This window comes from Gamsiella multidivaricata (genome assembly GCF_025024155.1).
Source record: "Gamsiella multidivaricata strain RSA 2152 chromosome Unknown BC939scaffold_66, whole genome shotgun sequence".
NCBI lineage: Eukaryota > Fungi > Mortierellomycota > Mortierellomycetes > Mortierellales > Mortierellaceae > Gamsiella > Gamsiella multidivaricata.
In genome coordinates this window covers 118,868-132,463 of record NW_026251774.1, presented here as the reverse complement: position 1 = coordinate 132,463, position 13,596 = coordinate 118,868, and the positions used below count along the sequence as shown (strand labels likewise).

Sequence of the window (13,596 nt, the reverse complement as noted above, 5' to 3'; positions counted from 1 at the left end):
GATTACGAATATCCGGAGCCAGTTGTTAGTGACCAAGAGATGCAGGCAATCGAAATCACTCTCCGCAACCGCACCGTCGAGAAAGAGGTTCCTATGGAAGGATTTTCGTCACCACCTTCAAGCCCCTACGCAGAAGAGGTCTATTCTTAAGAACGTCTTCAAGACGCCGTAAACGAGTTCATATCTGCCACCGTTAATGTCCAGGAAGCCAGGTCGCTCTGGACGATATGGATGTGTTCGTTGGTATAAAATAACAGTTTCAATTGGATTGAATACGGGACTGGTCCCTCTATAATGATACCAAAGTGTGCAAACTATGGAGGTTCGGCTCTAGTTATAAGCTACACTAGGACAATCTTCAAGAAGGCAACTGTTTCTCATTCATATCATCTCCATGTAAATATCACAGCCTGCGAAATCATCGGATTTGAGCCCCATCGAGCACATGTAGGCATACCTCAAGAAACAACTTGGGAAGTATCCAACACGTCGGAACAGCTGCAAGGAACTTTGACAGAGGATATCTGTGGGATGGCACAAGATTCCACTGGATTTCAGCCGTGCTCTGGTTCGAAGCACATCTTGGAGATTCACTGCGGTCCACAGAAGCAAAGGCAAGCAAACAAGGTACTAAATTCGATTGACAATCCAACAGTAAGTTTTATCTGTGTCATTTTTCAGCATGGTTCAAAACTAGCCAAATAACTTGCTTCAATTAACATGCTAATATTTCTGCTTTGGACAGGGAGATATCAAGTTCCAAGTTAGTGGGATCGTTAACAAGGTCAAGTGCTACTAGAGAACCAGCTTTCATGGCAATTGGATAGCACACCATTGAGGAAAAAAATAAACGGATTTGGTATTAGTCATTTTTGAACGCCAGTATAGATTATTCCTCATAATAAAAAGGGACAATCTATTTGACAACCCCTATACTAACTCCATGTAAGGCCAGCATTTTTTAAATGTCGATTATGCCAGTAGTCCTTATGATACCTGGCCCCGGCTCTTTAAACTAGATCGTCATCTGTCTCTTAAAGGACTCCACAATGTAACCGATTTCCCATTTCGTCATCGCTGAGTACGCCATCGATAAAACCCTGTTTTCCGTCATGAAGAAGGCTTCTCCCAAGGTCGTAAAAGGTTGCATGGGGAAGGAATGGTTCTCAACCTCTCGCCGCGTTGTTTCGACTTGAAATCGCAAAAGATACGAGTCTTGTTTTACATGGGATTTGTGCAGGGGTTGTCAAATAGATTATTCCTAATAAAAAAAAGCTGCCAAAGGCAAAAGGCAAAAGGAGAGACTCGACTGCCCGCTTTTACTCTCAGAAGAGAGACATCGTTCGGTTACAGGATCGAACAGAAATTTGAGCAGGCTTGCTATCTTCATCGTCAACGATAGATTGCGTGGTCCGGGAATCGAACCCGGGTCTACCGCGTGGCAGGCGGTAATTATACCACTAAACCAACCACGCTTTCTTTCATATTAATAGAGAAAATATTATTATTATATTTACGTGAATAAAATACTTAAGGGCTCTAATTCGCGGCGGCTTAGACTTTTAAGGGGCCTTTTTGTAAGGCGGTTGACCATAAAAAAAAAGGGGATGGGAAGATACCCTTTTTATTGGCTGACCACTGTCCTTGTGGTGCGTTGCTCGCCGACCATACAAACGGGAGCTGCCCTGGCCCCATGCTCGACCCGGACGCTGCGGATCGGACGCTGCTGGACTGCCTGCAAGGAAGGAGGCGGTTGACAACCATGGAGAGGATGGGGAAGTTACCCTATTTGTAACGAGGAGTTTTCAACTTTTAACACACTGATGAGATGTGGCAATTGTTGCACAGGGCCTAAGGGCAGGCCCGAGGAATGTGACCTGTCTTTCGGCGACTGTGAATCGGCTCTACTTTGGTGGAAAGGACGACTGTAGTAGATCATTGCTAGTTAGGTCTGATAGATTCGCAGGGTCAATCGATTCGAGAGACAAATTGTTATAGACTAAAAAAAAATGGAGGTCTGGGCCCATCTGAGGCTCTTGGGCATAAATGTTTCTTGTAGAATCTCTCTAGGAAGCTGACACTGATTGTTCCCTCTCGGAGGCCATGTTGAATAAAAAATAAAATAAAAAAAACTGATCGCGGTGTATCTAACTCTCAGTCAGCACGCTGGAATAGAGTAATGGGGTGTGAGCGGACGCAGCTCAGCGAACTAGACCCGCGGCAGGTGCTTTACTCCAGTTGCTTGTCCAAAATCGCATTGGCTCAAAAAGCTCATATCGCTACAGTTCCCAAAAAAGCTTTCGGCATGCACACCTCTCCCAGATCGATTTTTTTTCTTTGTTTACATGCCATACACTCGATGATGCTGTTGTTCGTTGTCATCCCGTATATTCAAAGCTTTTATTATTAGCACTTTTAACTTACAATGGACAAGAGCAAAAAAGAAAAAAAAAAAAGAAAAAAAAAAAGCGAGTTTGATCGTCCTTTAGGCTGGAGTGGCCGGGCCCGCGTTATTCAACGGCGACTGAGATCTCGAACTTGGCGTGGATGTATTAGCCGTCGATCCCCACGCCTCTTCACTCGGCGTCCATGACCGCGATCCCGGCTGCTGACTATGGCGGTACCAGGACGAAGACGAATGCCGGGCCGCATCAACCGCTGCCGATTTCGCTGCCGCAATCGACAACGCATTTGCAATGATTCTCTGCACATCTAAATCCGATTCAGCCTCTCCACCCAGACTATTCGAATAGCTGGGCGATGTGGGCATCGAGTGGTGCATCCAATATTCCGAGGACATGGATCGTCGCTGCTCTTCCAGGGCTGAGGCAGAAGTCGAACCAAAGACAGCGTTCGATGTTCCTGTCGTGGGCGTCGCGGTTGCAGGTCGGGTACCATCCCAGCTGTTGGGATACATCTGTTGATGGTGCGACAGTGAAGGGCGCTTGAGATGCACATACTGAGATGGATGGATTCCTGATGGGAATGGTGGCAGATGATCTGCAAGGCGCGTGGGCGTAGGAGGTGTGGATCGGCCAGCTGGGGACAATGGGCGCAACGATGAAGAGGAAGAAGGAATCATGATCCTGTGAGACTCTGCCTGCGTGATGTTCTTACTACTAGTGCGACGGCTCTGGGGCTGCAACTGCGCCTTTGCCCAGGCGCCCGTTGGTGCGGGCTGCGCCTGAACAGGTGAGGTTGGTTGATGGTTGAATCCAGTGGTGGGACTATCGGGCCGATCCACTCCCTGGTTCGCAGTGGTAGAATGCATGAGCTGGGTCGACGAGCGCGGAAGTGTGTTCCTCGGGACCTGAACCGCCAGTGGCGAGAGCGGTGGGGACAGTGGCGAGAGAGTAGATCGGTCAGAGGGGGCAAAATACCCGGTGCTGAGGAGCTGGCTGGGGCTTTTTGGGCGCTTCCGACGGGCATGTACAGATTCCGTGTACTGCTGGGGCTGATACAACGACTTTACGACAGAGTTCGGTGGAGGAGTGCCTAGAGGGAGAGTCAACTTCTTGGATGTCATCTGCGGGCCAGTTCCGGAGGGGCTGTTGTTGCCCTTGAGACGAGCATTGTGACTTAAGTAGTCCTCCCGAAGGTTGATCGAATCCAGACTGGTGCTGCGTCTTGCAGAGGAGGCGGCAGATAAGAGGGATTCCGTCGACGTTCTAGACTTTCGTCCGCGAGTATTTGCAGTACTTGGTACGGCCGAGTAAATGCTTGATCGATTGGATGACTCGGCTGAGACCCGTCCTCGGTCTTCGGACAGGTTACTAGGATGTGTCCGCGGTATGATAGGTGGAGGGGTTGATGGCGGAGGTAGTGGTGGGAGATGAGACATGGAGATGCGCGAGCGACTTGGAGAGAAGTAGCTATCACTGCTCTTTCGGGGTACCATGGACGGTCGACGATGTGAAGGTGCAGAGATCTGGGAACCAGATGTGCTATTTTGCTTGTTGTCGATGGTTGCAAGCTGATGTTGTTGTGTTTGCTGAGGATTGCTTCCTTCTGGAGGAAAAATCTCGTCGCTGATTATGACTGGCAGTAGCTTCCCAACGTCCATGTTCAACATGTCGATGTGAACGTCTGTGGGTTGGTTCTGAACGGGTGGCTCGACAATGAGCGATTCAAAGCAGGGTGACACCGGCCTGGGTGGCCTGGGAGGGGCTGTTAGCCTGGAGGGAGTTGTCGGTCTGGAGGGGGTTGTCGGTCTGGAGGGCGTTGTCGGCCTGGAGGGAGTTGTTGGCCTGGAAGGGGTTGTTGGTCTGGAAGGGGTTACCGGTCTGGAGGAGGTTTGAGTTGGGAGATTTGCTGGTGATGGAGGGAGGGGGGGAAGTGCGGAAATAGGGGGGTTGGGGAGGATGACGGACCGTATGGACTGAGAGGATCCTCGGCGTTTATGGGATGGTCTATGGCCTGCTCGCTTTTCTGAGGAAAATCGTTTGGAGCTAGATGAGTTGGACCTTCGAGGAGCGGCAGGGGCTTCTGTTGCTGGCGTTGTTGGCCTAGAGGGTATTGAGGGCTGTGCTGTGTTGGCGTTGTGATAATGTGCATTATATAAGATGTCGCCTCTATCTGTGTCGACGTTGTTATTGGCTGGTTGCTCAGGGCGAGCGTGAGTGGTTGGTCTTGAATCTGGGGCCGGAGGGCTGCGCTTGTTGTTATAGGCGAGCTGAAGCTGTTGCTCGAGATCTTGACCCTTGGATGACAATGAAGGCGATGTCCTTGCGCTCAATCGTCGACGTCTTCGAATAAGCAGCCAAAGGGCAACGACGATGAGGATGAAGAGGATTCCACCTATAGCCCCTGCGATAGCAGCTACGGGTGTGTGTGTTTTGGATTTCGGTGCTGCTGTTGGTGTTGGTGTTGGTGATAGTGTTGACGTGAGGGTTGCTGAGGATATGTGTGTCGATGTGCGTGTTGATGTGCGTGTTGATGTGTGTGTTGATGTGGAGGTTGGCGCCCGTGTGGATGTTGTAGTGCGGGGTGCGTTCTCTGGTGTTGGTGTAGAGATAGTGGGTAAAGAAATGGTCAAGTCGGACATGGCTGCTGTATTACTATGTAAAGAGTATGTACAATGTGTGTGTGGCACACAGAAGAGGTTGTGTTAAGATATTGCAGTTACAGAAAAAGACGAGGGAGAATTGTCGTCGTTCGATGTCTTTATATGTTTGGAAGGCCTTATGCTTCCCTTGCATTGCAGTGGGTGTAACCAAGAAAGCCGCTGCTGTTTCCGAGGAGAGATCAGGGAGTGTGCGTATGTGAGTGAACGGATGGATGGTATGAGTAATGACCATTGGATTATAGGGAATGCCATGACAGGTAAGCATAAAAATATCTTTTTGGGTTTATGTATTACGTACTGGAGTACTGGAGAGAAGGGAAGGACGATGATGAATGCTAACAATGCGGCAGGTGATCGTAGGCTGGAAATGACAATGGCGGGAAAAAAATTTAAAAAAGGATTCTGTACCTCGCGTCATGGATGCAAGGGAAAAGTGCCCTGTTTGTCTGCTAGTCTTTTTCTTCAGGGGCAAAGAGGAAACAATGAAGCAAGGGAACGACTACCAGGCTTGCGCAGCGACCACAGCTAATATGGCATTAAAGGACTCTCAGCAGCATGGGAGACAGGCGCACCCGCACGTCTGTTCACTTTTGTGTGTGTATATCTCCTAATGTTTGTTAAAGTTACCGATAGTACGTCTCTCTGGATGGTTTTGTGTTCAGCCAAATTGCCAAATTCACAGACACACACACATATCATTCACATAGTCTCCATGGCCCTCACCCATTAGAGTTGGCATGGTTATCTCTCTCAATATTTCTGGCGGGAAGCGGAGGAAGAAAAGAACAAGGGAAACACGATCGCAATTATCTCCGAGGGAATGCTGGAGGCACACAAAGGGGTTATTATTTGTTACGGGTCGCGCTCCACGTTCCCGCTCAATTGTTCGTGCCATGCCCATGCCCTCCTTGCCACTGTGTATATTTCATTCCTCAGTCGCATGTAAATTGCATGAGTCAATGTGCTTAGTGCAGGATAATTACCTTCTATTGTCTGGTGAAAAAAGGATAAAAAATAACCAGCGCGCAAAATGCCTGTCTGTCTGATATCGTATGGTTTCGAGTCTTGTTATCTCAAAGGATGTATGTACATAAGGAATGGTAGGTGCTGGATAGTCCGTGTGATGAGTGTGTACGGATGTGCTGTGTAGGGCCCTTCAGGGACACGACAAGAAGAGGTGAGGAAATCTCCCGATCAAAGGGATGTGATTGGCGATGACTCAGATGGTGGGATAATATGTTCAAAGCGAATTCGGTAGATTTCGAAGTATGTGTGTCGAGAAGTGCAAAGAGAGGGCGAGGAACGAGCGTGAAAAAGATGAAAGCGAGAAAGCGAGAAAAAGAGTGTGGATGCGAGTGTGCGTGCGAGTGCGTATGTGCGAGAGTGAGAGCGAGAAAGAGAATAAAAGAAAGAGATGCAGAAAGATGTGAAAAGATGTAGAGAGTTGAAGGTTAATTAAGATCTTCATCATCAATACATACGCACACGCGTTGAATCCGATGCTACAGTGGTGTCTATGTCATCAAGGCCCATTAGCTTAATGCCCATTCGGATATCCTTCTACGCTAATTGTCATCGACCCCCCTCCTCCTTCTTTACGTCTTGCCCAACTCTGACGACACATCGTGCAGCTACCTCCATTCTCCACATAACTATTTACCCACAGCGAGAATATGAGGTACGAGTGTTTTCATCATGACCCGAAAAATTATCATGACGCTTTTTTTTTTCCTGGACATCTGCTATGCTCAACTGTAGGACTAAATTGGTGCTCACAGCATCCCCTCGCAAAAAACATTAACATCATGAAAGACATGAGAGACAAACAAACAGTTTTTTCCCGCCATGCCTATGCAATGGCATGCTGCTGTATGGGCACCAATGGTGGCCAAGGGAGGGGGAGACATTCTGGCATGTAGTTGCCCGTTAATGCATGGTTTTCAATTGCTCTCTTGCCTTGCCAAGTCCGGCATATAACGCCACTTCATGATTCTCTTATACCCTATTCGAGACTGAATAGCGAGCGCACAACCAGACCAGGGTACTGTACTAATATCTTGCCCAGCCTGATCGGGTGCAAAGGCTGTTTTGATGTCTATGTTTCCAGGATAAACACGCATGCTCCTTGTTCAATTGTCTTCCGTCGGACTAAACGTTATTTTGTGTGTATCAAATATAGTCGGCAACTGTGTTGTGTTACTGTTTTTGTTGCCGTTGGAGGCGAGAGCATACCCTCCAACACTCGAACGAAAGGCACGACCAGTGAGGGGCTTTCCAGCAACTTTATTCTTTCGTTAAACTGCTCTTCTGCTAGGACCATTACTATATCTCATTCACTCCTCAGTCGATCTCATAATTTTATAATAGGGCCCGCCGTTATTTCTGGTCCAGCACGAGTATGCATGTGCTGGCGGAACCCCCACGGAAGCCTTATGGGCACAGAGCATATTGAGTAAATCCAGCCTAACCCAAAATGATAGATACCCTGACAAAGGTACGATTACATTACAGCCTGCATACACTTAGACGCGCAAGGACCGGTAAAGTGGATTGAGAATGACAGATACTTTTTTTTACATCCTAGCTTTAGCTGTTGCAAAACATTACCCAGAGCAGGAACGGTCTGGAATCTGGAGAAAGACCCATGGACTAGATAGCCGTATATCCTGTACGGTGCTGTGTATTTTATTTTTTGCTCATTTTAGAGATGGCCCCATACCTGGGCAAGATTGGATCACTAGGCCATCCAGCTTTGAAAACAAACAACACCACAATAGCTCCAAAAGATAGACACGCACCCTGATCGGATCGAAGAGACCAATCACGGCGGTCCATGATGCACGGCTGCCGACGCCCGTTCAGAACACAGAACCATCGACGGAGAGAAGGCTCTGTCCCATAGCGAGATACGGCTTTTTCTCTTGTAGTTCTAATTGCACCCATATCCAAGTACAACTCCGCCACCTTGCAAGATCCGTGGTAAAAAAGAGAGCGACCTAATGACTACCTCGTTCATGTTCATGTCTATGCTATGATGTTATGCGTCTGCTGAGCTGACTCTGACCATGTATCCGCAGCAGTAACACCATGACCACGCGGAAGTGGTGTACAACACAAACGAACGAGGAGCCCTGTGTGTTCTTGTATAAGTTCAGTTTGCTGTACACCCACAAACGGGAGCTCTGGTTGTCTTGTGCATCAAAATATTAACTTTCGCGATGCATGCACCGCGTCTCCATCAAGGAAGGGAGTTGGAGAAAGAGAAATGGCGCGCTTTTTTTTAAATAAATCGAGATCGGCCCATGCGACATGTCGCGAAAAAAGTGATTGCCTTGCTCAGCGAGCATTTGATGCCTATCAGGGCAATGTCTTTCCACACCTTTCCTGTAAGACACCAAGAGTTGCTCATCTTTTTTCTATTTCCTGTGGGTTGAAAAAGCGTATAACCTTCCGAACCAATGACGAGAAAGCATTTGCATTATACTTTTCCGTGTGAACAGGAGAATTATTAGGAGGCGTACTATTTACACATTAAAAAGGGATAGGTAAAGAAAAAACGGCACGCGATAGACGAAAGTGGAGACGATAAGCTATAGGGCATTCAGATTATGCTAGCGACGAAGAGAAAGATGTAAAAAGGAATCACATAACGCACTATGTTCCACAAGTCCCATCCAGCCATCTTCCAGTATATACTCGATAACAAGGGCCAGACAATCTTGCTATGCTTGCCCCCTGCACTGTCAAAGAAAACCGCATCCTGCCTTGACAAATATCCATCTGAGGATCCGCCCACATAATCATCATAACACCGGTCCTGTTGTGCCTGCGCCTGAAGCTGTGAAGGGATCGCAGTCGCGGTCGTAGATCCTTGAGGAGCGGAATCCATGCCCGAAGGAGGAGAGGATGACGAATTCCTCCAACGCACCAGGATTGATCGTTCTGCGAGGTGCCGTCGCCCGCGCACCATCCATCGGAGTCGCTGCATCAGGATCCAGCTCAATGAACAACCTAAGAGCACGCCATAGCACAGATAAATCAACATCTGGTTCGGAAGCATGCACTCTTCATATACAAACGTTGTGTTCTCTGAAGGGTTTGCCACACTTCCTGCATTCTCTTCTGTGGAAATAGGCAGTCCAGACGTCGTGGAGACCATTGGAAGCACATTTTTCGCCTTGTGATCAGGGTTGTAAAGCGAGAGCATCACAAATCCAGGCTGCAGAATTCCCTGTGCGAAGCTGAATGTCGGAAGTGTCACCTCAGGCGTAAGAGTGCCATCCAAAGAATGCGCTATCTCGCACCAGTCGTGGTCATCCCCGCTAAATACCATGTCTGGCTGGATACTGCGGAGAATCTCACGAGAGAGGGTGATGTTGACCATATTTTGGTACTGTTCGCCCTTGCGGTTAAGAATGAGTTGCTCAGTCTCGCGAGCATCACCGCAGTAGGTAGTGTCGAGGCGAAAGAGCGGGACATGCGTGAACAAGATCCTTGGAAGAGTCGGTCTTTCTAAAGTGCCGTATTGGGCGGTGGAAAAAAAAATGTAGCCAAGCATGCATTAGGTTCAAGCTCTTTTGAAGCCATTGATGTCGATTCCGGATATTGTAACAGCAGTATTCACAGTGAAAATCGGCTAAAGCTCCATGAGCATTAAAGCATCCTGCCTCCATTCTCCTTTTCCTGTGCGTGGCGCCGATTTGCAATCAGTGGCTTGATGTATCGTCCATCTTTACCTTTATCTATGTGCTTCAAAAACTGCTGTGATTCTTCTCGGATGTCCTGGATATCGGAGCTCAGCGACAAAGTGTCCAACACGACCAACGAGTGGTTGCCGACCTCGATCTCGTAATTGACAGCACCAAAGACCTGCTTGAACCGGACCATGGATGATCGAATAAGGGTGTCTCCAAATCCAACATCATGGTTCCCTGCCACATATAATCTGACGCTCCTTCCTGCGTTCCTCATCGCCTCACGTTCTGCCGAATCCAATGGCACATCGACCAATTGGTGATAATGTCCTATACCTCTGGCGCTCTCCTCCCCTTCTTCACGACTGTCATCTGGTTGTCTCTCTTCGGTGGCGGCAAAGGGATCTATAACAAGCGGGCGCTGGTTCCAAGCTGTCGATTTAGTCTCGAATACCCTCTCAAAGAATCGATTCCTGTTCTTTTCGAAAACCTCTCCGCGCGAGTTCCTGCCTCCATCGTTCAGATCGCCCAGAAACAGCACGGCGTCGGGTCGAAGAGAAGCATGCATCCGATGGAAACTGCGTTTCATATAGATATCCGTGTAGGTCTCCACCAGTGCTAAGAGGAGTCCTGATTGGTGATAGGACATCCAGTCCGTGAGCTGAGGGTCTGCAACGATTGCGACCCTGTATCGTTCACGTATGGCTTCATCGCTTGTGCCCTAATAGAGAGATGCAAGCAAGCAAACATTCAAGGGAGCGGATTTAGACGAAAGAATGAGAAAAAATCGTTCCATATCTCGAATGTCTGATCTTTCTTGATTTGCCCGCATTCCATCCCTTGAACAAAAAACTTAATCCACAATGTGCGTGACTCCAGATACATGACAATATTTACCCATGATGAGTTCTCTGGCCAAGCACATCGCCGAACCATCGCCCAGTAGCTCCCATGTTCGCCCACAAACAATGCAACCATCCAAATCAGTCGCAGAAGTCGAACATGTACAGATTGATTGCTGATAATCCGTTGACTTTTTCTACTACCACTGCTGTTGTCACTCCTTTGTAATGACTGGGTATCGTGGGTAGCTGACGAAGGCGAGGGCGGCGAATTGGACGAGTATGAGTGCGAGCGAATCGACAAGAGTGGCGTTGGGGTATCTGGATTGTAGCCATTGGTGTTCTTGGTATTAATGTTGGCGTTGCGGTGGAAGGACGATCTGGAGATATCCGAGACAAGGGACGAGGCTCGTGCTCGAATGGCGGTGGTGAGCTCCGGGAGAAACAAACCTGGGTGTGCACGTAGGAATGAGGATGAAGACGAGGTGGATGGTCGCTGGTGCTGGTGCTGGTGCTGCTGTTGCTGTTGTCGCTGAGGGTCGAGTATATCATCCTCGCCTGGCGGTACCCGATCGTACCTTGCCATCCTGTCCAGGAGAGTCGAAGATGATAAAAAAAAGGGTGATGGAGAAAAAGAATGTTGCGAATGGTAAAAGGACTAGGGAAATAACAAGTCATACCAGACAGCCAAAATAAGCGTTGTCAGTAGGCCCACTGCCCAGGGTGACGGTCGACTTTATTTCCATGAGCGAATGGTGGTGCAGATCAAGCCGAGGCTCACATTTTGGACGCCACCCTGGCTTTCTTGAGGGTTTCGCGCACAACAATTTGAATGTGCATTGCAATTGGTACTTGTAATTGCCTTTATTACCAAGAAACTGAATACTATAGGAAGTATGTGGCATGCACAGCATGCTTGAGAACACTATAGGAAGTATGTAGCATGCACAGCATGCTTGAGTAGACTATTATAAGACCCTCCTAGCCGATGACTTGGTGCCACCAAAAGACAAAGCCTATTAAACCCCAACAAGAGGAGCCATTCCGATGCGAGCGGAACCCTGGTCGAAGACACAGTAGTTGTTCTTGATGAACACATCACCTAGAATCCAAAGACCGTCCTGGCCACCCTGGACACCAGAGACACAGTTGCCGGAACCGTCACCAAGATCCTCGTAGGCCAAGTCAGCAACCGCGACGTTGAAGGCCTTGCCACCCATCGTGAACGAGATCTTATCGGTGCTCTTCGAGATCGAGCATGGAACCAACCATCCGTTGTCAGGGTCGTTAGTCGAACCCGCGATGTTCTTGTGGATGGCCGTCGCGGCAGCATCGCCAACGATGATCAAGGTCGTACCGGTGTCGACAATGCCCTGGGAGGACTGGCCGAGCGAGCGACCGTTGTATGCGGCGGCGGTGATCGCAATCTGCCAGTAGCCCTTCTGGGTGACAGCAGCATAAGTCAATGAACCAGAGAACTTGGTGGTATCAATGCCTCCAAAAAGATAGGCACCACCCTGGCCATTGAAAACACGCTCCGAAGGGAGGAAGACCGAGACCACGGGCTGAGCAAGGACACCGGCAGCAATAGCATTGTCCATGAATGTCTTGACGCCGCTCACGGACTCGATAGTGTCGAAGCCGAGACCGAAGAGACCATCCTCGGGGAGGAAGCGAACTGGGAGGACTCCTTAGTGGCAAGGCCAATAGTCTGGCGAACAGAGATTCCGCCGACGCTGACAATGTCGGAGCCGAGAGTACCGGAGGCGGTGGAGCCATCACCGTAGGAAATGGACCAGGAGCGACCATCCTTCTGGTAGGTCGACGATTTGGACGAGGAGAAGCGAGTGTGGGCTGTGCAACCGCTGGTGGTGCAGGAGCTCGAGGGGAACCAAATGTCCGACGATCCCTATTACACATAAGAAATTAAAAAAAGATTCTGGCCATTCGAACTGCATTTTAAAAGTTGATTTCGCGTGCACAGCTATTTTATACATACAGTGTCAAAGTCCAGCTTGAAAACCTGGGCGGGGGTTCCAACGGAGACGCTACCATAGTACTCGAGGTCGGGGCTGACATCAGTCAAGGGGACTTTGCCAGTGGATCCGACAAGGATATTGAGTCCAGGGTAGCGTTTGTTCAGCTTGGCAATCTGAGCCTTGGTGTTGTGCTTGAAGTGGGGGTTGCGCGTCAAGGGAACAGCATGGCCTTTGGAGTCGTTCTTGTGGATGGGCGAGGCGTCGGTGAATGCCAGGACCGCGGCGGCCAGTGAGACGAGGGCAGTGATCTTCATAGTTAGGAAGGCTAGGATGGTTAGGACTGAAGAAGAGGAGGGGTGGATGAGGAGAGAGGGGTATGGAAATGAGGCTGCTTTTATAGATGAGAAATGAGATACAGACAAACATAAAGGCGAACCCATTCTCAGCTGTAAGCTCTGGACGACATGTAATGGCCCCATGCCCTGTTTGTGAGAGCAATACGCGACCACCAGGGTTCTCGCCCTTCCTTCAGTGTTGTTTACATTGGTGGATACTCGCGTAGGGCCCTGTTTATGGGTTCTACGACGCGTTAGTCAGGGGTTGACCTAGTCGAATGCGGTTGGATGTGAATGCACTCATCAAGACCTTTGATGGTAAAGTAAAAAAGTACTGTGGTACAAGAATGAGCAGACGAACGAATATTGCCAAATGTCGAATTTACCCGAGCTTTCCTGGCACAAGCGCACAAAAAAATAGACAGTGCGGATATATCGTTACCTTGCCCGGCGTCGGCAAACTTTCTTAGGGAGTGTAGGACGAGAAGTATCCCTTAGATACAGCTGTACCATCCAAAGCTAGGTCTGGAAGGCCCTCCGATCATTAAAAGTACGTGTGCTGTATGATAAAACTTTAGTAATCAATCCCGGCGGTTTAGTTCATGCGCAGAGTGTTTTCTCATAATACTACGTAAGATGCTCCTGAGAATGTTTATCCAAAGTACCTTGCTGATGCTGTTA

General features: G+C 48.9%; 4 protein-coding genes and 1 non-coding gene across 5 annotated transcripts; 1 reads left to right on the top strand and 4 right to left on the bottom strand.

The window, feature by feature from the left end:
* Positions 1 to 1,404: 1,404 nt before the first annotated feature.
* BC939DRAFT_t150 lies at positions 1,405 to 1,475 on the bottom strand. The gene has a single exon. It is a non-coding gene; the product is annotated as a tRNA-Gly (tRNA).
* A 1,010-nt stretch (positions 1,476 to 2,485) lies between these two features.
* On the bottom strand, positions 2,486 to 4,072 carry BC939DRAFT_479951 (uncharacterized protein; the record flags this gene model as incomplete). Its single annotated transcript, XM_051558891.1, has 1 exon — positions 2,486 to 4,072. The coding sequence occupies one exon, from the start codon at positions 4,070 to 4,072 to the stop codon at positions 2,486 to 2,488; it is 1,587 nt and encodes a 528-aa protein (XP_051408950.1).
* A 703-nt stretch (positions 4,073 to 4,775) lies between these two features.
* BC939DRAFT_479950 (uncharacterized protein) lies at positions 4,776 to 5,795 on the top strand (the record flags this gene model as incomplete). Its single annotated transcript, XM_051558890.1, has 3 exons — positions 4,776 to 5,061; positions 5,308 to 5,322; positions 5,773 to 5,795. 3 exons carry the CDS (start codon positions 4,776 to 4,778, stop codon positions 5,793 to 5,795), a joined length of 324 nt encoding a protein of 107 aa, XP_051408949.1.
* Positions 5,796 to 8,454: 2,659 nt separating this feature from the next.
* Positions 8,455 to 11,093, bottom strand: BC939DRAFT_461302 (Metallo-dependent phosphatase-like protein). Its single transcript, XM_051557006.1, has 3 exons — positions 10,657 to 11,093; positions 9,802 to 10,480; positions 8,455 to 9,577 (listed from the first exon to the last, which is right to left on the bottom strand). The coding sequence occupies exons 1-3, from the start codon at positions 10,735 to 10,737 to the stop codon at positions 8,667 to 8,669; spliced, it is 1,671 nt and encodes a 556-aa protein (XP_051408948.1). The 5' UTR covers positions 10,738 to 11,093; the 3' UTR covers positions 8,455 to 8,666.
* Positions 11,094 to 12,527: 1,434 nt separating this feature from the next.
* BC939DRAFT_521280 (uncharacterized protein) lies at positions 12,528 to 12,965 on the bottom strand (the record flags this gene model as incomplete). The annotated part of the gene is made up of 2 exons (XM_051561213.1): positions 12,597 to 12,965; positions 12,528 to 12,553 (listed from the first exon to the last, which is right to left on the bottom strand). Exons 1-2 carry the CDS (start codon positions 12,892 to 12,894, stop codon positions 12,528 to 12,530), a joined length of 324 nt encoding a protein of 107 aa, XP_051408947.1. The 5' UTR covers positions 12,895 to 12,965.
* Between the last annotated feature and the right edge of the window lie 631 nt (positions 12,966 to 13,596).